Source organism: Sminthopsis crassicaudata, chromosome 1 (assembly GCF_048593235.1).
Source record: "Sminthopsis crassicaudata isolate SCR6 chromosome 1, ASM4859323v1, whole genome shotgun sequence".
Classification (NCBI taxonomy): Eukaryota; Metazoa; Chordata; class Mammalia; order Dasyuromorphia; family Dasyuridae; genus Sminthopsis; species Sminthopsis crassicaudata.
In genome coordinates, this window is record NC_133617.1 from 623,059,292 (window position 1) to 623,086,677 (window position 27,386).

General features: G+C 33.2%; 1 protein-coding gene across 1 annotated transcript in view; it reads right to left on the bottom strand.

Annotated features, from left to right (window-relative positions):
- The window catches only part of WDR70 (WD repeat domain 70), a 295,974-nt gene that overhangs the window by 104,761 nt on the left and 163,827 nt on the right, over positions 1 to 27,386 (bottom strand). The window contains 1 exon segment of the mRNA XM_074282629.1: positions 26,945 to 27,119. Within this exon segment, the coding sequence (XP_074138730.1) occupies positions 26,945 to 27,119 (175 nt within the window).

Below are 27,386 nucleotides of genomic sequence, written 5' to 3' on the forward strand. Positions count from 1 at the left end.
CAAGATTATATATCTCATAAGAGGATCAGATGATGAAAACTGGGGATACGTAGCCTCAAAAAAAGAAGATGTAGAATATCTCATTAATAGACAATATGGTAAATGTAAATAGACTAAAATGGTAAAAGTGGTACATTTGTAGATGAAAGATCTACATTATGACACTCTGCCATTTTATTATATGAGACTCTGGACAAATTATTTCACTCCTAAGTTGCAGATGTCTCATCTGTATAAAGACTTTGTTGTTTGCTTTTCATCCCTCATTCTTAAAAAAGGACCAAAATTTCAGGAGGAGGTGAATTAGATTTAAATGAGGCAGAGCTGTGTAGCCATCAGTCTCCCTTTTTTCCTCCACAGCCATCTGGGTCCAGTGGCAAGATATACAACAAAAAACTGGTGATAGGCCTGATGCAGTGAGAGACTTTGATCTTTCTAAAACTAAGCACTTTCCAAGTCTCAGTTTGATTGAGTCAACATTCATTCAGTAATGAAAGGCTACATAAGAACTGAGGCAAAAGAAGGCCCAAGTTTGCCTTCATACAAGAATCAATCTGGAAGGGGTCAGACCCTCACAGTTTTTTAGTCAAAAGAGAAACAATTGTTATTTACCCTTACTTTAAGCCATCAAAACCCAAACTATGAGCAAATGAGGCTTGGGCTGAGATCCATTATTTTCCAATCAATGAGAATGGCAGTGAGCTGGATTTACAGGCATAGGCCAAAAATTTCTATTTGAATCTTAAAGAACTTTATCAAAGTCTAGTTTTTCCAGAGCTATATTTCAAGGAATCATAAATGAAAACTACATGACCCAAAAAGAATTAATTTTTTCAGTTTAAAAAAAAATACAACAGAAATAGGGAAGAAAAAAAAACCTAGCCCCCAAACCTGAAAGGTACTTTGGACAAAGCACTCACATGTGAAGATATGACTCTCCCCTATGGATAGAAGGAAAGGAAGGGGAGGGGAGGAATGACAGAGAGAGGGCCAAGATCTCCCATGCATCTGAATCTATATCTTGACACTGGACTGATGAATCTGGAAGAGAAAATTCAGGTTGATAACTTTGCACAGCTCTGTCTCACTTAAATCCAATTAACTTCCAAGTCAAGACATCACCCTTCTAATGTCATTTGAACCTCTTCAAGGATGAATAACAATCTTTGAGGAGGAGTAGCAGCTACCAGGGAACCCAACTGGCCAGGTGCAATTGAGCAATGCTACTATTCCCTTTTCTTCCTTTCTTCCTCTCCCTCCCCCCTTCCTCTAAATCAAAGAGAGATTATAAATCTGGAATACAGAAAAAGAGAAGCACTACAACCACAAAAAACTTTAAGTATGAAAAGTATGCTATTTCTTAAAAAATCTTTTTTTTCCCTATCAAGCTATAAATTTCTTTACTAGGCTATAACTATGAGTTATATATCTTTAATTTCCCCCAGAGTTTTAGCACAATATTTATTTTTAGGACATACTTAGTAACAAATATTTGCTGATTTCAATTCATTTGGGACCTAAAATAAAAAAAAGAATACACTGGAGGAGTTTTAATAAATAGGCTACTACCTACCAAAACCATATAATAGATAAAGGAAGATGGGAGGAAGGGTATATGGAAAAATAGATTTTGACAGGATTCAATATCATAGCAACAATAATATAAAGACATTAAGTTCAAATAATCTCAAATTGTCACTAAATAGATCTCTGGCTACAATTAATTAAAAGTAAGAGAAGGAGGCTTACTTGCAGATAAACAAAATGTTTCATATTTTTGGCTCATATTTTACTTTCTGTATATAAAAGCATTAGTAATAGAGCTATCTAGTGAACATTAAACATTTACTATTTTATTTACAATGGTGAAAATACTAATATTTGGACTTAGAGGCTTATAAAATAAATTATGTTGTTTTAAAATTCAAAAACAGAATTGAGACATTTAACTACTACACTGAAATATTCGTTATATGAGTTTTAAAGAGTTTCACAGTAGCCTCAAAGTATCTGGTCATCTATTAAAAAAAATTAGTGTAGAAATATAAACATATATGTTTAAACATATAAACAAACATAAAAAAATAAGGTTAAATATTTTAGGGATTCAGCAGCACAAAGTCCATAATAATACCTGAAAAGAGTAACAATGTAAATAAAATGTTATAATTTAACATAACAAAAACAAGATCAAAGATAAATATTTTAAAAATTGAATAAAACTTAAGTAGATAGATCATGACTTGTAATTTAAGTTATACATATATGTATATTTTCACAATTATTCTTTTTGACTTTTAACTATAATGAAAAATAGCTTAATAAATTCTCCTATTCCATTTTAAAGTATGTTCAAATTAAAGAGTCAGCACTTAAAAGATATTCTTCAGGCAAAATGTGGTAATAAAATTATGAAGTAAACAGTTTATTGTAGGTATTTTTAAGAATATATATATATATAGAGAGAGAGAGTTTTTTTTTTTCATTCATAGTATTTATATTCTAGTTCTAGCACACGATCTAGAAGAAAGTAAATGCTATACAAAAACTTGCTGAGCAATTGTTTTGCTAACTTTTAGATACTGAAAGCCAAAGTTCAACAAAAGAGGTCTTGGGGATTTCTTCAGGAGATACAATGAAGATACACTGAGGAGAGAATGCATAGGGGAGGCTATAACATCATCAAGCAACAAGACAGGAATATATATTTTTTTAAAGCAAATGTTTATTTGATAACAAATACAGTCAGGGGGTCTACTGGAATACTGTAGCAGACTATAAAAAATTACAAAAACTAGAACTTCTTAATGCCCAATAACTACTTTACAAATATCTATCTGATGTTTGCATTTTAGACAGTCAATAAGCATTTACTGATCACCTATTTGTGCTATTTAAGCTAAGTATTGGGAATGCAAAAAAAAAAAAAAAAAAAAAAAAAGCAGGACATTCTCTGACCTCAAGGAGCTTACAAGCTTATAGAGTAAACAAGAAAAACAAATATGTACAAACAAGCTTCATACATAACAAAAAGGAAATAATTAAAAGAAGGAAGGCATGAGAATTGAGGATTTGTAAAGGCTTCATGTAGAAAGTGGAATTTTCATTTGAATTTAAAGGAAGCAAGGGGCAAGAATATGGCAAGGGAAAGCATTCCAGGAATGGAGGACAGCAATAGAATATGTCTAAAACCAAAAGTCATCTTGTTTCTGTAACAGCGAAGAAGTTAGGGTTGATGGATGGAAGAATTCATATTGGGCAATAAAGAAGGCATATAGAGGATTAATGGGCTGGATTATAAAGGTTTTTGAACACCAATATAGGATTTTGTGGAGTTTACTGAGAAGGATAACAAGACTGACGTGTGATTTATGACTTTGGTAGCTGAATGGAGTATAGATTGGATTGAGGAGAAATTTGAGACAGGCAAACCTACCAAAAAAAGCTATTACAATAATCTAAGCTGGGGATAAGTGAGCCTTTATTAGGGTGGGTGGCAGAATCACAGGAGAGAAAGGGGTACAAGTAAAAAATGTTGGGAAGATGAAAGAAAAAGGCCTTGGCAAGAGACTGGATATAGGGAATAACAGATGGTTATTAAAGGTTATTAAGATCCCACTTAGATTATGAGAGAAGGATAGTGGTGCCCTCAACAGTAATAGGGAAGTTTGGAGGGAGGAGGGTTGAGAAAGGAAGATAATAAATTCAGTTTTGGACATGTTGATTTTAAGATGTCTACTGAACATGCAGTTTAAAATATCTAAAAAACATTTAGACAGTTAAGACAAATTCAACAGAGAGTAGGAGAGGATAAGTAGATTTGCTTGAAAAGATTCATTTTAGGGATGAATTATGTTATATTACATAACTACATGTCATGACATAAAGAAAAGTAAGATTCTAAAGCAACTTACCCACAGCTGGAGGTAAGGACAAAATCTTCAATTAACTCACTTCAAAGAACTAGTATTAGAATATATTATATTATTATATATTAATATATTAGCTCAGTGCTAAATACTACAAAAGTTATTTGATGTTGAATGATGTGGTTAACTGAATTTCCTCAGTCAATATAGATTAATGAAACACTATTTTGTTTCAAACCTCAGTTGTTAAAAATCTTTCTAAAATAGGACTAATTTACTTACTGATTTATTAAGTTCAATATAATAGATAAAATAATCTATTTGACCAAAAACTTGCACTGCTTTCAGTGTCATCATTCCAAAAGTTACTTTTAAAAAATTCTTTTTACATTTAATATAAATGTAGAGATGGAAAATAAAAATACTGGGTTGAGTTTATACTGGCCTCAGGTTATGCCCTTTTAAATTTTTTTTTTTCCTTTTTTGGCTGAGGCAATTGGAGTTAAGTGGCTTGCCCAGGGTCACACAGCTAGGAAGTATTAAATATTTGAGTCACATTTGAACTTGGGTCCTCCTGACTTCAAGATCGGTGCTCTTTCCACGGTGCCACCTAACTGCCCCCCAAGTAATTTTTTTAATTTCTGATAAGATTTGAATTTGTCATTTTCTAAAAATTGAATGCAGAAAAAATTTTGAGATTATAAAAATTCTGAGAACATGCCTGTTAATTGGGTACAGCACAGCAAGAATCTCAGGCAAATTAACTACAGGGTTTGCTTTTGTTTTTGTTTTAAAATAAACTCTGCCTTTCACAAGTTATTGGTTATTTACCAACATTTGCTACTTTGTTTTCCTTCACTTTTTTTTCCCTTTTTGATAATGTAATATCCCACAAAACAGGCAGTTTTCAAAGAAAAAATCTAGAATTATCAATAACAATATGAACTATTCCAATTGACTAATAAAAAGGCAAAGGTGAAATTGATGGCATACCTAACAAATTGATAAAGATGAAGGGGGGTGGGGAATGACAACTGTTGATAGGCTGTGAGAAAACACACATATTAAGGCACTATTAGTCGAGTTGTGATTTGATATGACCCCAATTTGTAACTGCCCCCAAACTCACTAAACTGTGCATATGTTGGAAAATTAAGGCCCTAAAGCACTGTTGGAAATTGTATATTGATTCAACCACTCTGACAAGCAAATTACACTATTTTCTATAAAATTGCATATACCCTTTGACAAAGCAATACCAGTACTAGGGCAGTATCCCCAAGAGATAAATGAAAAGGGAAATCCTAGAAAAAGGATCTATGAGCCCAAAAGGATGTGTAGTAGCTCTTTTTGTGGTGGCAAAGAATTGGAAATCATGGAGATGTCCATCAATTGGGGAATGGCTAAACAACTTGTTACATAAGATTGTGATGGAATCCTATTGTGCTATGAGAAATGAGGAGCAGGATGCTCTCAGATAAACTTGGAAAAATTTAAATGAACTGATGCAAAATGAAATGAGCAGAGCCAGGAAAACATTGTAACAGCAATTATGAATGACTTAACTATTCTCAGCAACACAATGATCCAACAGAATTCTGAATGACTTATGATGAAAGAATTGGTGGAGTCTGAATGCAGACTGAAGCATACTTTTTCTTTATTTTTTTTCTTGTTTTGTTTGTGTATGTGTGTATGTGTGTGTTTCCAGAGCATGACTTACATGGAAATGTGTTCTGTATTACTATATGACAAATTGCTTGTCCTCTTGATAAGGGGGGAGGGGAAGAAGGGAAAGAATTTGGAACTCCATATTTGAAAAAAGAATGTTAAAAATTTTATTACAAATAATGGGAAGGAAATACTAAGTTAAAAAAAGAAAAATATTCTGTTACGTGCTCACTTTTACATAGATATTATTTTAACACATTTCTTTGTCAATATATCTACAACCCACTTGCCTCCATGATAATTGTTTTTATTCTTACTGACAGTTAGGATTTTGGTTCATAGGCAATTTCCTTTGCTACTTTATTAATTACCACTACTAACACACACACACACACACACACACACACACACACACACACACACACACACCAGGAATGCTTCATTCAACTTTTTTTATTTCTTCCATATTTCTGGTAAAGTTCCAAATTTCCCAGCTGTTTGTCATAAGCATAGAAATGCTGTTTGCTTTAGAATATTTTTTTTTATTATTATGACACAGACAGTACTAACATCCCAAATAATTGGAGTTAAATTCACTCTATCTCAATCTTGCTTTTCTCCACATTTCCTCAATGTATGCATGATCAATGTAGCTATCACCTGTCTCTGAGAATTTTTTATAAAATCATTATCATTAGCCAATACTTTCTTTGCTGCATGTTGACAGGCACAGAAACAGAAAAGTGTGAGTTCAGAATTTTTCTGGGTTTGTCACAAAAATATAAGCACACTCTTCTTAAAACGTTATTTATTAATGAGAATACACTAAAACAAACAAAAAAATGATCTTATATTACCAAAGGACAAATGTTACAAATCATATTTGAGTGAAAAGGAGATAAAGGGATTTTTATGACACAGATAATGAATTCCTGTCTCCTTTAACACTCTATGGTTTAAACTTCGAATTTCATCATTAAACTAAAAATTCTTTCTCCAAAGTTACTACATTACTAATCTCTTAATTACAAAGTCTAATGGATTTTCCTTAATCCTTATTCTTCCTGACTTTTCTGCAGACTTGGATGCTCTAGTCACCCTCTTCTACTTGATGTGCTCTTCTGTTTAGTTTTTGTGAAGTCCAGGTTAGCACCCTGGATGCCTTAGAATCAGCCTGAGTCAGGATAAGCAAAAGTCCTTGGTCTTTATTCTTGGTCTTTACGAGAAGAAGTGAAAGGGTTGGACACAAGCTCTCCATAACTTCCCTTCTCTTTGTCCACCACCAAAGTGAATCTGGCTTGTCTTACTCCACCCCCTAGTCCCTCCTACAATTATCTGTAAACACCAAAAGATGGAGCAAGCACAGAATAGTGGGAAGGGCCATTTTCCAAGCATATGCTAATAGAGTATTGTTGCATAGATAATTAGCCTTAAGTGCTTGGTTGCCTGATTCCAGTGCACCTATTCAGAGTTTCAGCCCTTTACAAGTTTTCAGGACACTTCACTCATCTGGTTCTCCTCTTACTTGTTTGACCTCTCCTCTGTCTCCTTTGCTGAATCAACAACCATGCTGAGTCCACTAACCATGGATGTCCCAAAGGACTCTATCCTCAGTCCTCTTCTCTTTTCCCTCTGTACTATTTCTTTTTTTCTTTTTTTTTCCCTCTGTACTATTTCACTTGCTGATTTTATCACCACGGAATAGTGAAATAGTGTATATCTTGTGTGAATATAGTTGTTTACATGTTGTCTCCCCCATTAGATTGTAAGCTCTTTTGAAAATAGGAATTGTCATTTACCTTTCTTTTGTATCCCCAGAACTTAGTACAGTGACTAACAAGACTACTAAGAGTAGGCACTTAATAAATGCTAGTTGACTGAATGAAAGAAAACTACACTGTATCAACAAGAAGAGAAATTTAAATTTCTATCTAATTTTTAAGACTAATTCTATAGAAGAAATGACATATCCAAGCACAAATTCATTTTTAATGAAATAATTGTTAGGTGTTGAATTGGAATAAAAAGACCTAAATCTGAATGTTTGCTCTGTTGCTTATTCTCTGCATGGCTTTGGTCAAATCACATAACCACCTTGTTTGTTTAATGAGGGAATTAGACTATCTGACCTCTAAAACTCTATCAATTATAGACATAGGATTCGATGATACTTTTGTGAATGAGCTGAAAATGAGTAATCATCTTTGTAATTCTCTTTTTAAAAGTTTTATTGATGCCTTTGCTTTTACATTGCATTAGCTGCAACATACACCAACCTTCCCCCTTTCCCAAAACCCCAAGCTAAATAAGTATATTCACTTCTTTAGATTAATTACAAGTTATTTTACAGAATGACTAAAGAATGACAGAAATAACAAATTTGAAGCTCCATCTAGACTGTATTTGTATGTCTTTCATTCTTAAATTTCTTCAATATCATTTCCATATACTATCATACTTGCCAATTTGCTGGGTGGGTCAGAGTTGAAGTTTCAGTTATTTTTATTTATATTATTCTTATTATTAATGATTTGGAGGAAATGTTCATATTCATAAAATAAATCTTTGTTAATATCCTTTGACAATATACCTATTAAGGAGAAAATCATCACTTTCTTGCTGTATCCAACTCTTTGTGACCCCATGAACTACAGCATGCCAGTATTTCCATTGGGTTTTCTTGGCGCAGATACTAGAACAGTTTACCATTTCCTTCTCCAATAAATTAAAGAAAACAGAAGTTAATTGAGTTGCCCAGAGTCACTGTTAGTAAATTTCTAAGGCCACATTTGAACCCACGTTTTTCTGATTCCAGGCCTAGCACTCAATCCAGTCATCTGCCTAACTGACTTCCCTTATAAATGTAGGCTAAATATTAAATTTTTTTTAAGTTTTGTAAAATCAGTTAAGTAAAAGATCATGACTAAAGAATGTCATACATTCTTTAGTCATGATCTTTTACTATCAAAAGACATTGATAGGCCTATTCAAAGATGCCCATTTTTCTATCTGAAAAAGGGAGACTCATTTTCTTGTGTCTTCTCTAAAGTTGACTAGTCACTCTTATCATACAGCCCGCATCAATGAACAATTATTTATTAAGCAATAAAAATACAAAGACCAAAATGGTTCCTGCCCTCATAAAACTCTAGTTGAAATGAAGAAAACACTTAAGTAATGAGTTACATACAAAATATTACACAGAACAAATGAAAGATAATCTCAAAGGAGAAGGCATTAGCAGCTAGGAAGGAGCACAAAAGATGAGATTTCAGCTGAGTTTTGAAGAAAGCCCCAGGAAACTCTAAAGTGAAAGCAATAAAGGAAAATGTTTCAACCAAAGCAGACAGCCAGCACAAAGTTACAGAGATTAAGGATAGAGGTTTTGGGGTGAAAAATACTACATAAGCCAATAGGGGAAAATCACATTTGTCTAAAAAGACTGGAAAAGTAAGATGAGTTCAGAGTAAGAAAAAGACCTTGGTAAATGAGCAGAAGACTATTGTGAAATGGGAAGAGACTTAGACATAAGGACTCCTTTGAAGGCTATTATAATAATTAATGAAGATATGATAAGGGTCTAAATGAGATTGTGGCTAGATAAGCATTAAGTAGGAGAGATGTAGCAAAAATGACAAGGTTTGGAAGTGTATATGAAGGGAGAGGGAAAATAAAGTGTTAAGGACAGCACTGAAGTTTTAGGTCTGGACACCTGGGTGGATACTGGAGTACTGGAGAATAGAGTAATAGAAAAGTTTGAAAGGGGGAAGGTTTGGGAAGAAAAATTAGTTCTGCTTTAAATATGTTGAAATTTGAGATATCTAAAAGACAATCAATTAGAGATGTCCAGAAGATGTTGGTTATAAGGTTCTGGTTGGTTTTCTGGAGGTTTTTGGACCAGCCTTCATTTCAGCAGAGTAATCACCACGAAAATAGTCGGGGATATAGTCCAAATGCTTTATTATCTCCTTCACAGTTTTGTCTCCTTGCCTAGGGCTCAGCTAGCTTTCTGGAGGTCCTCCAGAATATACTTTGGTTTCCGTGGAAGAAGCAGAAGGACCATCACGACGGTCTCTGTCTTAGTCTGTCTCAGTCCAAGAGCTTGTGCTCCAGCCTCCAGTCCTCTTTCTTCCCTGAGTCTGTCCTAGTCCCCAAAGGTGGTGGGAGATGGAATGAAAGTCTGAGTCCGGGGGCTTGTGCTCCAGCCTCCAGCCACCACAAAGGTGGGAGATGGAATCAATGTTTCTGGATCAATTTGCCCCAGCTTATATACTCTTATAATTACATCATCGTAGATGTGAATCTTGTAGAATAGGTGTCAATCTTGTAGAACTCTATTAAGTACTAAGTACATGCACTGAACTAGAGAACTATTAATCACCATGCTAAATTAGAAAACCATTGTATTATCAATTCCACTGATTTAACACCTTTTAAGAATCCTTATTTCAGAGTTCTGGCCCATTACAGTTAGTGATATATGACTGGAGTTCAGAAAAAAGAGTAAGGTTGGATAAACGAGTCTGGGAATCATTTGCACAATGATAACATATGAATTCATGGATGCTGAGGAGATCATTAAGTGAAGTCATAGAGAATGAAAAGAAAAGGGTATATGATAAATCTTTAGAGGACATCCACAGTTAGTGGTCACTACATGTATAAAAATCTAGTAAAGGGGATTAAGAAGAAATAATTATCAAGTCAATAAAGGAAAGAAGAGGGGAACAAAAGGAGGGAGGGAGAGAAAAGGAGGGAAGGAAGTCAATAGTCTTAAATATGCAAAATTTTTTCTTATAAAAAGTGTTAAATTATTTAAATAAAGCTAAGTTTTAATTGCTTAGATTTTAGTTATTTAGTTTATAGTTTATTCAAGTTCTATTTCAACATTTATTGGCAAAAATATTTCTAAAAGTGATAAAACTCCAAGTTGGTGAGGTTATGAAGAAACAGAAATGATCATACAATGCTGATGACATTTTTTCAGAAAATATTCTAGTAGAACATAAGGATTCAATAATCACATTGTAGATAATGTGTTTTCAGAATGTTATCATCAAGGGAAAATATGTATATATACACACGACCATTATTTGTAAATGTAAAGAATTAGAAAAAAATATTGAATTTTGATGAGGTAAATAATCTATGGACTATCAATGCTAAAAAGAGGCAAGAAAATGGTAGATATAAATAAACTCAGAAACACCATTAAGGAATGAAGCAAGCAAAAAAAAAAAAAAATCATAAGAATATATACATTGGGCAGCTAAGTGATAAAGTGGATAGAGCATCAAGCCTGAAGTCAGGAGGATCTGAGTTCAAATTTGTCCTCAGACTGTTAACACTTCCTAGCTATGTGACCCTGGGCAAGTCACAACCCCAATTGCCTCAGAAAAATAAAACAAAACAAAAGAATATATACATGTATATACAATGATTAGAACTACATAAAAAGAAAAATATATACATTCTCAAGTGAAATGAACAGAAGAACAAAGAATTCAAAGTATAAAGGATTTAAGCTTATAGAATAATTAACTTTTTAGTCTACATAGTTGTAAATGCATGGTTAGTTAATTTTATGCTTATAATTAAATATGCAATTAATTATAACAAATAAATGAACAAGATTCAGTAGAAACAAACTTCTCTAACTTCACTCTCCTGCTTTCCAAGACTGAAGATGACTATAAATCATCCTAGTTAATAGCTTGAAAATTGGAAAAAACTGAAATCCATTGCTAAAATAAGTTTTCTACAAGAGAAATGGTTTTTATGAATAATCAACAACATAAAATATTTTAATTTGGAAATTGCATCTCAATTTTAAAAAGTAAACATTTAATATTTTAACTACATTTTGCAAAAAAAACCCATATTTAATAGTTTAGGCTTTCAAAAAAATAATGAATAATTACTATAACTGTCCAGGAAAGCTTTTCTTTAAAAAAGAGTTGCTGGTTTTCATCAAAGTAATAAGAAATCACAGCTACTTTTTGAGCCTGCAGGTAATATGGCCCTGTAGTACATTATCAAGCTATATAACTAATTATTTTATATATAAGTCAGATTTTTATCAAGTCTCTTACACATGGAATTGAGTTTGATGTTTCTCTCAGAATAATAAATCCAGTTTATATTCTTTAAATCTTTCACAAATAATTCAGGGATAAACTTCATAGATCCTCTAATATGAATTTGATATATTACACAATTAAAATATCTCATTTCATTATTTGAAATATCCACATAAATGGCATAATGACCTCAAAATGGAGAATGCTATGAAATATCTATTTTAATTATTTTCATATTCATGCAATCATTTATCCAAGATAATTTTAGATCCTATGAGCACATAATTCAACTTTGCTCCATTCCTATTTCAGAGACATATAGACTACTTTTAAAATTTATGAAGACTTGTATTAGTGTATCTGTCAGACATCAACTCCTTAGTTTATGCGAGTTTTGATACTGGTTGGCTTTTCTTTCCAAATTAGAAGAAAAATATACTGACTAAAATATTTATTGCTACTGTATACCTACAAATCATTTATTTCAAAAGCCTCACTAAATGGAAAATATTTATAATATTATGTTAAATATTAGAACTATGTCAAGATAACTAAGTATAAGTTGTATATTTTTATTTCAGAAGCATGAGAATTTTCTTTGGCTGTCAAAAGCCATTATTCACTAGCTCTGACAGCAGTTAAACAGAAAAAAAAGTTAGAAACTTTATAGTTTTACCACTAGTGGTGCAAATAAAAGCTCTATTTTTATGCCTATTTTTTATTCTTCTTATTTAAAACAAGTAACATATTATCCCACCTTTATCAAAAACTACCATAAGAAATGTAAAATAATTATCAATAAGTAGTTTCTTAAAAAAAAAAAAATCTACATCCTTAATACATTTCTTCAAAATTTAAAACTAATTCAGAATTGTGTTCAGTATAGATTCTTCACATATCTGCCTCAAGTCTCTCCCCACTTCAATCCATCTGTCAACCAATAAAGTGATTCTTCTAAAGCACAGGTCTGATCATGTCAACACCCTACTCAATAAAATCCTCTGGCTTCCTTTTGCCTCCAGAAGCAAATATAAATGCTATTTGGCATACAAAGCCCTTCCTAATCTAGCTCCCTCCAATAACCCTGACTTCCAAGATCTTCCCCAAACAAAATACTTCTTTTTTCTATGCTCTGAGCATTTTCTTTGGCTGTCTCCCATGTCTGAGAAGTTGTCCTTCCTCCATTCTGACTACTGATTTCCCTGGCTCCAGGGAAGTTTAAATCCAAATTAAAATCCTACCTACAGGAAGCATTCCCCAAATCTTCATATTTTCAATGCCTTTCCTTTGGTAATTATCTTCTATTTATTTTATATATGGCTTCCTTTGCATATATTTATTTTCTTATTGTCTTCCCCATTAGATTGTATGCTTGACAGACTGTCTCTTGCCTCTTGTTGTATCCCTAGTACTTAGAACAGTGCCAATACATAGTAGGGTGCCTAATAAATGTTTACTAACTGACTGAAGTATACTGCACAAAAGTATTTCAAACAAAATTAATATTCAAATTATCAGAAATTCTAAATTTGTAGGAATTTGGACATAATGAAATTTTACTGAAAAGATATTTTCTGTTATCAAGAAAACTCAATAATATAAATCACATTCTCTTATATTATCATTTGCAACTGGGAAACATATTCTGGATATACTGCTCAAAATTTCCATTCAAGAATTTTTTTTTTAAACTATACAGCAAGTATCAAAGTCCCAGCAATATCTGCTCTGCTCTCTTCAATCAACATTCTGTTTGTGGAATTATGACTGTAGAAATAACTAAAGAAGTTCTATTACCCCCCAAAAAGCAGTTAAATAAAAAAAATCTTCCTGTTGTCTTCCTATTCTAACTTCTGTTTTGCTACTCTTAGTGTAAAGCCCCAACAACAAGAAAAATCGTGGCCTTAACAACAGTGGACTGTTCAGTCATGTAACTGAAAATATATCTTTGTTATCACTTCTCAATGGAGTATTTAAAACCCAACTCTTTTCTGGAGTTGGATGCCTCATTCCATTCTATTCTCACACAAGCAGATTTATGTTCCCAGAGATATGCCACCACTGCACATAGTCAAATGTATTCAGAGTCCTTAGGGTAATGATGTTGATGGGAAATACTCTTCCCCAAACACCATTCTATCTCTTGAGCTTCCATTCAATGTATTTTCTATCTATATAACCAGTTGCTCACAAGCTAACACATTAGCATAGTATGTAACTTTGATAAAACCAGTCACTCACAATAATGAATCATTTACACTATAAACATTAAAATTTGCTTAATAAGGCAAAATAATGTTGAGATAAATAATAAAATACATAATTATGTGTATATTATACTTAAATCACACTATCACACCAATATACTCATTACACATTTATATGAACCTAACAGAAAAACACATATAAGAGGAAAACTCATATACTTAGGCTAACAATCCTGAACAGAGATTCAAATGTTTTTGCATACTCCAGAATATAATACAGTATACAAAACTGAGTTTCTGTTTATCCTTAACTATGGATCATCCTCACTCTTCAGTGAAGGAAATTCATTTCTTTCTACTTAAACATAATTACAAAAAAATCTTTAAGTTAATCATAACCTTCTAAAAAGGATTTAGAAAGTGTTAGCTCTTAAAATGAATAACAATTCTTATTAAGCTACAGAATTTCAAAGTACATCAAACTAGCTACTTCTGGATTTTATGGAGTAGTCTGACTAATCATTCATTCATCTAGTTTCTGCATTGTCCAATCATAAAAGAATTCAGGGCAAGATAGTTTTGGCCATTCTTGAAGGAAGCTTGCTGGGATATCAAACTAAATAGCTACCTTAGCTTTTCCTTTTCAAGACAGAGGTGACCGCAGAAAGCAACAAGTGGTAAGGAAGAGTTTTACCCTTCTCCAATTATAAATGGCAATGAAAGGGAACCATTAAATCAATTATTTATTAAGTGCCTGTTCTCATGCCAGGCATTGTGCTAAGAGCTGGGGATACAAATAAAAGCAAACTAGTCCTTGCTCTTAAGATGCTCACAGGCAAATAAGGGAGATAATATTTAAACATCTATGTATAATAAACAAGATATATACATACATACACACAAACCCATATTATAAATAGGAGATAATAGCAAAAGAAAAGCACAATCAATCAATCAATAAACATTAATTAAGTACCTACTATGTACCAAGTACTGTTTTAAGCACTGGTGATACAACCAGAGGCAAAAGACACTACCTGCCCTCAAGGATCATACAAGCTAATAGGAGGAACAGCTTTCAAACAAAATATATACAAAGCAAGCTACAAACAGGTTCAATAGGAAATAATTAAAAGGGAGAAAGGACTTGGGGAAGACTTCTGTGGAAGATGGGACCTTGGTTTGAACTTAAAGGAGCCAGAGAGGTCAGTCACTATGGTGGAGGACTTACTTTTCAGACATGGAGTGTAATGTACTGTTGTCTCCAGAAGCTGCTGATCGCTCTCTGGGAGGAGATCTGCTGTGTCAACTCAAATCTCTTGGACAGATTCTTCTTCCTGTAGAGACCCAACTTCCCTTCCTGCAGAGAGCAGCCTCAAGTCTCGTCCAGACAAAACTCTCTTTCCTCCAGAACTGCCCTCTTTTATCCTCCCAGAGAATGGGCATGGGATAATGCAAGGGCTTCTGGGAAAAATTACTTCAACCAATGAACTTGCTCCTCCTAAGCATGCAAGCTCCTTCCCAGGGATTCACAAGTAAAACTCCCAGTAAAGGCTGGAACTAGAGAATTGTCAAGTACTGACTTAGCACTTAGTAAGAACCTAATATCTCATTATCTCATTAGCACTTAGTAAGAACCTAACAATGGAGGACAAAGAAAATGCCCAGAGCAGAGACAGAAGTATCTTGTAGGAGGTCAGTGTCATTGTATTGAAGACAATGTATTGGGGATTAAGTTTTAAGAAGACTGGAAAGGATGAGCAAGGGCTTTGAATGTCAAATGGCATTATGTATTTCTTTTTGGAGGCAATGAGAAGTCACCAGAATTTACTGAGTAAAGAATAAGATGATCAAACCAATTCTTTAGGAAAATCATTTTAGTGGCTGAGTGGAGAATGGTTAGGAGTAAGGAAAGACCTGAGGTAGACAGACCCCACTAGCAGTCTACTGCACTAGTGCAAGTATGAGAAGTTGGGGGACTTTACCAGAGTAGCAGCAGTGTCAGAGAAGAGAAGAAGTATTGGAGAGATATTTCAAAGAGAAAAGGGCATTGGCAACAGCTTGGATACAGAGAGGAATGAAAGAGAGGAAATCAGGATGACTCAAAGGTTATAAGCCTGAGGGACTGAGAAGATGATATTACCCTTTACAGTAACAGGAGAGCAGAAGGGGGAAGAGGAATTAAGGAGAAAAATAATGAGCTCTCTTTTGGACACAATGAGTTTGAGATGTCTAATCCAACACTACCATTAAGTAGAATTATAAAAATTTTCTTGCAGAAGGTGGAACTTTAGCTGAGATTTGAAGGAGGACAGGAAAACCATGAGGAAGAGATAAGAAGGGATAGAGTTCCCTGTACAAATGACAGCCAGGGGCAATGCATAAAGTTGTAAATGGAGTCAAACAAACTGAAAAGAATGAAAAAATGGAAGAAAATGTTAAATACCTCATTAGAAAAACAGTTGACCTGGAAAATAGATCCAGAAGAGACATTAATAATTATTGGCATACCTAAAGGCCATAACCAAAAAGAAAAAGAGCCTTCAAAGACATTCCACAAAAGAGCATTAAGAAAAATTGCCCCAATATTCTAAAAACAGAGGGGGAAATACTGATTGAAAGAATCTATCAATTATCTTCAGAAAGAGATCACACAAGGAAAAAAACCTCAAGGAACATTGTTGCAAAACTCCAAAACTACAAACTCAAGAAGACGATGGGATTTTAAGAAATCACCAAGGGAAAGAACAGCAAAAATTCTGTTATTGAAGCCACAGAAGAAAGACAAAAGTAACAATGCAGTGATAGAAGCAGAAAAAGTTGCTCTGATCAGATTCTTAACTGTTTCCAAAGTGGAAATATTCCATGGTCCCAAAGAAATCCACAGAGCACGATGTGAGAAAACCTGACCTGATGAAAGAGGAACACATGTAGCACATCATAAACAGAGAAATTATATCTAAATAATCTATTCCATCAAACATAATAAATAGGCAGTTTGAAAGAAATGTAGGGAGATCTCTATGAACTGATACAGAGCAAAGTGAGAACTAGAATAATTTATGCAATGACAACATAAAGAAATCCACTTTTAAAAACAACTTAGAACTCTGATCAACACAATGATAAACCACAAATTCAAAAGAATGAAGATGAAATATGCTACTCACCTTCTTTGAGAGACGATGAATTGAAAAATACACACATTTTTTGATATAGCCAATGAAGCATACATAGCTATGAAGCTATGAATTAAAGGTTTTATTATTAAATTTATGTCAATTGGGGATGGGGAAAATAGCAGGAGGGAAGGATTCATTTTTTTGAACTACAAGATATTATGGTATAACATGCCATTTATTTCACTATAGTGTACTGCTGTGCAGTAATACCACTCTGAATTAAAACTCAAGCACACAACCATACTATCAATAGGAATGCTTGGAAATACACTTTTTTTTTAAGAAGTAGAAAAATACAATTAAAAATACTACAATTGTATAAGAAATAGTGCACAAGAATGTCTAAGTTCCTTTGTTGTAATTCCATATTCTTAGATACAGGTAATTTTTGTGTCAAAAGCCTTTCTATTTAAAACCGATAAACTGGTATTCTAATAAAAAGGGGACATTTAAGCATTTTTAAAAATAATATACAGGAGAAAATAGATGAAAGACCAGAAGAAAATATAAATAACATAGTTTTGAAAATAGTATGTTAAATTTATTATATACTTTAAAAAAAAGCAACAAAATAAAAGACTCATAGTATCACAGGAAATTCTCCTTTTTTCTGTTCTATGTGTATATAGAAATATTTTACTTAATATATATTAAGTTTAAAATGTTTTTTAATTTTTATTCTAGTTTATAAATAGACAGATTGTGTCATCACTAGAGGGAATTCCTGATCTACAAGATCACAGATTAATTTGAATTATTGAAGTTTACACATAAATCACAAGTCACTACTTCTAATCAATTCAATAGAATTCAAGTACTTCTAAGAAATTCAAGTTTCTGAACACTTAAAAGATAAAGGCAAATTTTATAACTATGGCAATCCCATTAAATCCACAAAGCTAAGCTTATAGAATAGTAATATAAGTACATTCAATCTTATTTTTCCATTACTACCATCTATCATTAAGATAATACTCCACTTCCTTTTTTCAATTATACATTATAGTAAGCACCAAGCAACTCAAGATATAAAACTGAATTAAAAGATGATTTAATAAATATTAGCTAGCTACTGATGGGAAAGTGATTACTGAATCAATTGTCTATATGCACTCAGCCTTGTTACTATAAAAACTCCAAATTGGGAGAGGGGGAAGGATTAGGTTAAGAAGATATAAGGTACAACCACAAAAAAATTTATATTAGCACAATATATGACTAGTTTAAGCATCTAAGGCTTTGTCAATAAAAGTACTCCCATTACCAATATAAATATACCATGATCCTGAAACATTCTAGTAGATACTGTTCAAAAGTTCCTATGGTCCAAAATTTGACAATCTCAAGTTGATAACCTTTTTTGTTGTTACTGTTATTCAGTCATTTCAGTTGTGTCTAACTCTTTGCGATTACATTTTTCTTAGAGTTTTCTTGGCAAATTTGATTAGACTAGTCCTTTTGTGTTATACATTCAAGACTCCTATACTTGATGCCTTTCCATTTTGAAGAACTTGTGCTCCAAAGACACAGGTTTTGAGAAACAAAGTTTAACTCCATACAATGATAATGTAGGAATTTACTGGAGCAAAAAATTAAATCAATTTTATTCAACCAACTCCATCATTCATCCAAAGCAATAGTTCCTACTGCTGCAGTCCCATAATAGCCAAGAGAAGTCAACCTATACAAATCACAAACCAGAATTTTCCTGCCACTGAGCCAGGTAAACAACTATAGTCAGAGTAATGTTTTTGTCACTCTTTCCACATTCCTCACTCCTCACATCCAGGCAGAGCTGGCAAACCAGAAGAGGGGCAACAAGAAGCTGGAGAAAGCGAAAAGCATCTTGCATCCATATGCTGGTAAATTATTTATTTCTCTCTTCAGTCCAAGAGTATCCCAAGGGCCCCTGCTGCATCCTAGTCAAAACTTGGAAGAAGGTAAAATTCCTCTTCTAACAACAGGAAAAAATCTGTCAACTAATGTTTGGTCCCCAAAATATTGTCATTATACAAATAACTTATAACAAATTATACAAATAACTTGCTTTATAAAATAGTTAGAAAATTGTGAATACTTAATGTCAAAAAACAACAACAATGCTTCTAGTGTAATGGCAAAGAAATGTTCCTTTATTTTAAAAAATCATCTCACTTTTAATTTTGGAAAAAATCTTTGGAGAGCTCGTTACAGGACCTGATTGGTTGGTTGACTTTTGTTCTTAAAGAGAAACTAGCATGGCATCAATATGTTAGAATCAAGTTAAAGTGTGTGTAACTGTGGCTGATCAGACCAATATCATCTCAGAATGCTCTACCACAGGTTAAGCACAAATTGTTCACGGATGGATTCTCTAAATTTGAGCATCATGCATTTCTTTTGAACTACTTCAATTTTGTTTTACTCCCAAGCATAGCACCTTCTTTGATGAGGGCATACTATTCTAAATGGTCCTGTGCTACTCTCTCATGTCACATAATCAATTCCAGAGATCTTCAGAGAGACCTTATATTACTTCTTCTGACCTCTCTGTCAGTTCTTACTCTACACAAGTTCTCTATAAAATAGTCTTTTTGGCAAGCATACATTTGGCATTCAAACAATGTGGCCAGCTCAAGGGAGTTACACTTTCTGAAGTAGCACATGAATACTTGGCAGTAGTTTGAGAAAGGACCTCAATGTTTAGTACCTTATCCTGCCAAGGGACCTTCAGAATCTTCCTAAAACAATTTAAATGGAAGCGCTTCAATTTCCTGGCATGGTATCACTGTCCAAGTTTCATAGGCTTACAATAATGAAGTCAGCAAAATGGCTCTAAAACCATCAGCTTGGGAATCAATCTAACATTTATTCTCTTCAACACTTTCCTTCAGTCTCCCACTGAAATAAGCTATAGACAGCTAAGTGGGGTAGTGAAAAGAGCACGAGATCCAGAGCCTGGGGAAATCTGGGTTCAAATGCAGCCTCAGACACTTACTAGCTATATGTCCTTGAGCAAGTCATTTAAACTAGATGTAAAAACAATACACATTTTTAGGAACTCACAATTATTAAACTTACAGTATTAAAATGAAATCATCTTAAATAGATATTTTAAGTAGAGAAGTTTCTTATATCTCCCCAACAACTAAACAACTTATCAACAATAAAATAAAAACTTGCATCTCCCCCATTTCTTCTTTTCCTGCCCAGCTGCATTCCTGTATATTTTAAGAATTTCATCACCTTACAAGATCACACTGCATCACACTTCATCAACCTCTCTGAACGCACAATGGAGTGAACAGCTCCTCCCAAAACTTTCATTTAGAGAGGCCACACTATCTCTTCATTATTTACCCAGATACACTTTACCTTGCAGCTAGACCCTAGGGCTCCTGAGGGAAAAGTGAGGCAGGTGACCTTTCCCAGCCAGCCCTGACCTCAGTGCAGTACACTTGCATATCCTGGCATCATACCCCTGATGGCACCTCAGTGAATTGTGTCCCTCAGGTACACCTATCCAACTGGGCAGCACAGCTCTTTTTTTCTTCCTTTCTTCCTTCTCTCTGACCACAGAGTATATCATACCCTTATTTGGGGGTACCCTGCACAAAGGAATGTCCATTTTGATGGCTGACAGCTCACAAGATATCTCGGGGTTTTACCAGAGAGATTTCATTCTTAAGGACCATGTCTTAAACCCAAATGACGATGGTTTTCATTGACTGGCCAACAATATGTCCCAGACAGGAATGGCTGAAAATGAATGGAAATAGCAATTTTATCTATTTTGGTCAAAAAACCTAAGGGTCTTCCCCTCTCAGACTTTTTTTTTTTTTTTTTTTTTTTTTGGACCAGGTAAAAGAGGCCATTCTCTGCCTCATTTCTTACCTAACCTTATTCAAAGGATGAGCATTGCCTCAATCACAGAGACCTATTAAAGACCTTAGTTCAACAAGGCCAAGGTCCCCCATTGCATCCAGGGCCATCCCCGGTCATCTTGATCTATATCTGGCCATTGGACCCAGAGGGCTCTGGAGGGGAAAGTGGCACTGGTGACCTTGCACAGACCTCCCTCACTTCAATCCAATTCACTTGCATGTCACAGCATCACTTTCTAGATGTCATGATCCTCATACTTAATTGAGAACAAAGGACCAGCAACAATTCCTCTCTTCCCTCTTTCAATCCCTTTTCACCTTCCTTTTGTATGTTGTCTTTCCCCATTAGGTTATAAGAAAATTGAGGGCAGGAACTGTCTTTGCTGTATTTGTATTTCCATCACTTAGCAAAATATCTGGTACAAAGCAGATGGTTAATAAATATTTACTGACTGCCTGACTGACACTGTCCAGGTCAGTATTTTTTTGCACCATATATCCTTAGCATTTGTTTGTAGCAATTTTGTCTTTATATCCCAAGCACAGAGTCTTGTCTAATAAATGTTTATTTGATAAAATGTATGAAATATTACATAAGAGGATAACTATTTCTGAACATCTATTATTACTACTTGATAACAAATTATTTTGAAAAATAAGACTGCATGCTTTAATAGTAATTGACTCGTTCTCTTCCATATCCAGAATGCAAGAAATATTTCTATTTAGTTAGATAATATTGTACTATAATAGAATATATGATTCTTGATGGGGAAAATGTATCAATTTTGCATTTATATACCCATAAGGAACACATGCTAGATAGAAATTTTGTTGATATATTATTAAAAGCCATTCTCAATTGTTTTAAAAAAAAAAAAAAAGGCCAATAGCATAGCACTCTTATCTTTTAAAGCACTTTCCCTCAAAAATAAAATGCTCACTTTGACATATTCTTTTTTTTTTTTAAGGTTAATATGAGATTATATATTACAACTGTCAAATTGGCAAATCTCATGGCTTATTTTCTTTCTTATTTTTGTTTTGTTTTGATTTACATTTTATTTATTTTATTATTATTATAATAGCTTTTTATTTACAAGATATATGCATGGGTAATTTTTCAGCTTTGACAATTGCAAAACCTTTTGCTCCAACTTTTCTCCTCCTTCCCTCCACCCCCTTCCCCCAAATGGCAGGTTGACCAATACATGTTAAATATGTAAAAGTATAGGTTAAATACAATATATGTATACATGTCCAAACAGTTATTTTGCTGTACAAAAAGAATTGGATTTTGAAATAGTGTACAATTAAACTATGAAGGAAATCAAAAATACAGGTAGACAAAAATAGAGGGATTGGGAATTCTATGTAGTGGTTCATAGTCATTTCCCAGAGTTCTTTTGCTGGGTGTAGCTGGTTCAGTTCATTACTGCTCTATTGGAACTGATTTGGTTCATCTCACTGTTGAAGAGGGTCAGGTCTATCAGAATTGATCATCATATAGTATTGTTGTTGAAGTATACAATGATCTGCTGGTCCTGCTCATTTCACTAAGCATTAGTTCATATAAGTCTCTCCAGGTCTTTCTGAAATCATCCTGCTAGACTTTGACGTATTCTTAGCCTTGCTGAACACATATCAGAGATTTTTTTTTTTAAATAGTGAATATATCAAACTGATGGACTTCTGCCATCAAGACAAAAGAAATAACCTCAAACTTACATCAACTGATGCTGAGTGAAATGAATAGAACCAGAAGATCGCTGTACACTTCAATGTTGTATGAAGATGTATTCTGATGGAAGTGGATATCTTCAACATAAAGAAGATCCAACTCACTTCCAGTTGATCAATGATGGACAGAAACAACTACACCCAGAGAAGGAACACTGGGAAGTGAATGTAAATTGTTAGCACTACTGTCTATCTACCCAGGTTACTTATACCTTCAGAATCTAATACTTAATGTGCAATAAGAAAATGGTATTTACACACATATATTGTATCTAGGTTATATTGTAACATGTAAAATGTATGGAATTGCCTGTCATCAGGGGGAGGGAGTAGAAGGAGGGAGGGGATAATTTGGAAAAATGAATACAAGGGATAATATTATAAAAAAAAATTACTCATGCATATATACTGTGAAAAAAAATTATAAATAAATAAAATTTAAAAAAAAAAAGAAAAAGAAATAACCTCAAAAACAAGCCATCTCTTTTAAGAAGGAATAGTTATTTTGGAATTCTTTTAGAGAATTTATCAGCTGTGAGATAAGCTCTATTTTTTTAGAGGAATTCTATTCTACTCAACTGACTATACTGTAGGACTACATCCAACATGAGTACTATAAATACATACTGGTTTTAAATACTAGTACCTACTCAACATAAAAATAAATTATCCACTACCATGATGTATTTCCTTGGCTGACACATGGGGAAGAAAACTACTATGTTAATTCTCATATTTTTTTATGTTTCATTTTTAATCAATGAATCCCTGAAGATTTATTATTGTCAGATTACTGAGCTTTTAGTAGATCTCTTTTCTTTTTTTCAGGAATCTATTTTTAAATAAAACTATTTTCTTCCTAGAAATTTCCAAGTTTTACTTTTCTTCTTCATGCGTACATATATGTATATACATCAATGAAAAAGAAAATTAATATATTAAAAGAAGTATTTTTTAGTTAAATATGTGACACTGAAGGAAACAAAACTTAAATGACAAACATGAAAAGTCCTCCTGATTATACATTATCAGAATCATGAGATTTTATAACAGGAAAGTACCTTAAATGTCATAGTTATATGATTTTCTATGCATATTTATGGTTAAATCTACACATGTAACTTCCAAAGAAGATGGCAGATCATTGAGGCAATGTAATGCTCCCAAAAGAACATCAAACTGGAACCAGGCTATTACTCTCCAATTTTGCCATTTACTGTTTATGTGACCTTGACAGACATTTAAAAACTACTTTGGGCCTGAATTTCCTTTCTCATTTGTAAAATAAGGTTAGATGAAATGAACTTTAAGGTCCCTTCTAGATCTAAATTTGTGAGGCTAAGAACATATGAAGGAAGGATTTCTAAGAATCAATATAAAAATTGTAAATACATCCAACATGAAAGCTACAGCTTGACTCATTTGTAATAGAATAGCTTTATTTAATAAAACTGTTTAAGCAAATGATTTTGAACTTCATCAAAATTTTAAGTTGAAAAAAAGAAAACAAGCAATTTAGGAGCTCTTCAAGAAGACCAGACGAAGTATATTTTCTTGGGGTAAGGAAAAGCACAGAAACTGGGGGAAGGAGAGTGATGCATGGTGCAGGAGCACTATGACCATGTCCAAAATATGTTTGGTATTTTCTGTTTATCAGCTATTTCTATTTCTGTTTTTATCTCTACTATAAACCCCATAAAACTTTTTAACAGCACAGAGATCTGAGAACCCCTATGAAGTGTAAACTTTATTTTAAAAGAACAATAATTTCTTCAGTGACTGGCTTTCATCACTTGTGTGTGTTGTTCATTTAAACACAGTACTAAAATATTAAGCTTTCTTCTATAGCTTTAAGAGTATTTAACACATTTGTTATTTGACATACACATCTGCCTTTTCCTCTGAACCTGAAAATATACTTCAAAAGGCACTTGATCAGCATACCAGCAGGGGTTTATAAGAATACACAGAAATGATTAATAATTATCTTAAAATATGTCCACAATACTATATACTGTTAGTGTCATCCATAATTCCCATGACAGGCTATTAGTCTAAAATAGATTTTATAAAATTAGGTCATTCATCTATATATTATCAATATATCAAAATGATAGCATTGCCATGACTGTAGATATAGATTTTTTTGTTATAGATTTTTTTATACTATTGTTCTTACAAATTGACTTTACTTCTATATAGTTTCATAGAAGTCACTAATCACCCAACCATGACAAGCTTTATAAAATGAATGAATGAAAAGCAATTGTCTAATGTCACTTAATCCATCTGCTTCCAGATGATACATATATTCATAAAGGAGCATACATATTAAATATAATATAATAAGGAAAGATACTGGTAGCTGATTTGGTGCATAAAATTTAAAATCATTTTTAATTCAATGCCCATAAAGTACTTTTAGATCAACCTTGAGCAGCATCTCATTTTAATGAACAACATTTAAGATTCAATCAAAAAACATTCTGAGTACTTATTTTGAAAGATTAGAATTAATTTTTTTCCCAAAAGTTCATTGTTAGCCCATGTGAATGGTAAGCACATTAATAGAGAAATTTTGCATAAAGGATGTACAAGACATGGTTCTTGTGCTTTACAGTGGTGAATTTTTAAAATATCTTTTTTTTTTTTTTTTTGGATGATGCTATCAACAATAACTATGGTTTGTATATGTGGCCAAAAAGATGAAAATCAAATATCTGCAGTTTTTAAACCAGACATATATAAATGCTGTCCTTTGGTTAATATCTATGGAAATTATGCAAAAGACTTTTAATAAGTATCTGTAGCAATGATATAATCAATTACATGTAAAATGCAGACAGGTAGCAGGGATTGTCAGACAAGCAATGGAAGAAGATGGAAGTCTAAATCCTGGCCTCAACAATGGCAAGGTGTTTGACTTAGGGAGAAATTCCTTAACTTTTCTGAATCTTATTTTTCATCTTTAAAATGGGGAAAATAATACTCACACCACAGGGTGGCTATGTGAATACAATGAGATAATGAACATAATAGTGCTTTATATAAATTGCTATTTTAGTATATGTGCTGTTATTAGAATCATCTATGTCATGATCAAAAAGGACAGTTCTATTCTTTATGGCTTAATTTAGAGCTTAATAAATTTGATCTAGAATAGCAAATAAAAAAAAAAAAAAAAAAAACTTGGGCACTGGAAAAAGTTTTCAGGTTTCAGAATTTTACATTTAAATGCCAGCATATCAGCTGTATTGATTTCACCTTTGAAAAAATAACAATTTTCTTTGTTGCACTTTAACATAAAGAAATTAATCAGTACCAAATGTTTTTCATTTTCTTGTCTCTCACTTGTGATATACAGTATCTATAAACAAAAATTAAAATCACAACATACAGTTCTAGCATTCATTTTCATCTTCTAATCCAGCTCTCCCCAACTTCCTTCATCCTTTGTGACACTCCTAAATCCTAACTCCCATCTCTTAATATCTTTTCATCTCATTTCTCTTACCCAGTCCCACACATCCACATCCCAGATCACTCCTCAATCTGTACTCCTATTTTCCTTCTAACCTTATTCCCAATGTTCTGCTCAGTTCCCATGGTTCAAATTCTCTCCATTCTTCTGCAGGCCTCACTATGATTAGGATTAGTTAAGCTATGACACATTCTGCAAAGCAGGGAAAGAACACATTGCTTAATTCATCACCCTAGAGTTGAAAGAAGTTTCATTGACTGTGAACAAGAGTCAGGATTGTATCCAAACCACTGGAAAATTTGTGCAGTATCTTTCTCTATACGGTCATGTGCTACGCTACTCCCAATATGGACCCACAGCTCTCATTTCTCTTTGCATGACAATCTACTTTCAGTCCCCTCTAGTTCTATCTCTAAAAAGTCCAAGGTAGTATGGCAAGATAGGCAAAGATTACTCATATAATTATAAAAATGAGAACGGGAAAATATAATTCTCTAATAACATTAAGTGAATAATTCCATCAAAGAAAACAGGAAAACTAGAAAACTTTCTAGTGCTCTTGTAAGTTATTACTTAAATTTTGCTATATTTCTCTCTTTCAAAATCTACCCGAAACCAAGAATTTCAAAGTGCTTTTCTAAATATGCTAAAATGCTTATTGTTTATGAATGATGAGTTGGAAAATTTGTTGAAATTCCATTTACTGCAAAAGGTCCAATGTTAGATCAAATTAACACAGGTTGCAATTTAAACTAAACTCAGGAAACTCACCTTCATAGTATTTAACACTGTGTTATAGTCTTATTAAGGCTGTGGTCTTTGAAAAAGAAAAAGAAATGTCCTTAACTTACACTCATATTTCTGTCCCAGATCTGGATGCTTCCATCCTGGCAGCCAGCTGCAATGAGCTTCCCATCTCTACTGTATGTACAAGTGGTTGGAATTACTTTTTTTCCCTGAAGTGTTCTTGGTTTAAACACACTTTTGTGTTTCTTATCATTGTCCACATCCCAGGTTCTCACAGTCCTGAAAATGGAGATTAAAAAAGTTTCATTTACTAAAAAAATAAAATTAAGCATAGAAAAAGAAGTTTACATACATTATTCAGAAAACTTTTAAACAGTGAACTTGACATTTTATTTAAAAAACAAAATTAAATGTGCAAAGGCATAAAGGAGTGACTTTGTTTAGAGAAAGTAAGACTGTGTGAATATCATTATGCTATTTCCAGTCCACTGACAAAAACTTTTAAGATTGACTACAATTCCACTGTCTTTCCAAGATGCCTTATAG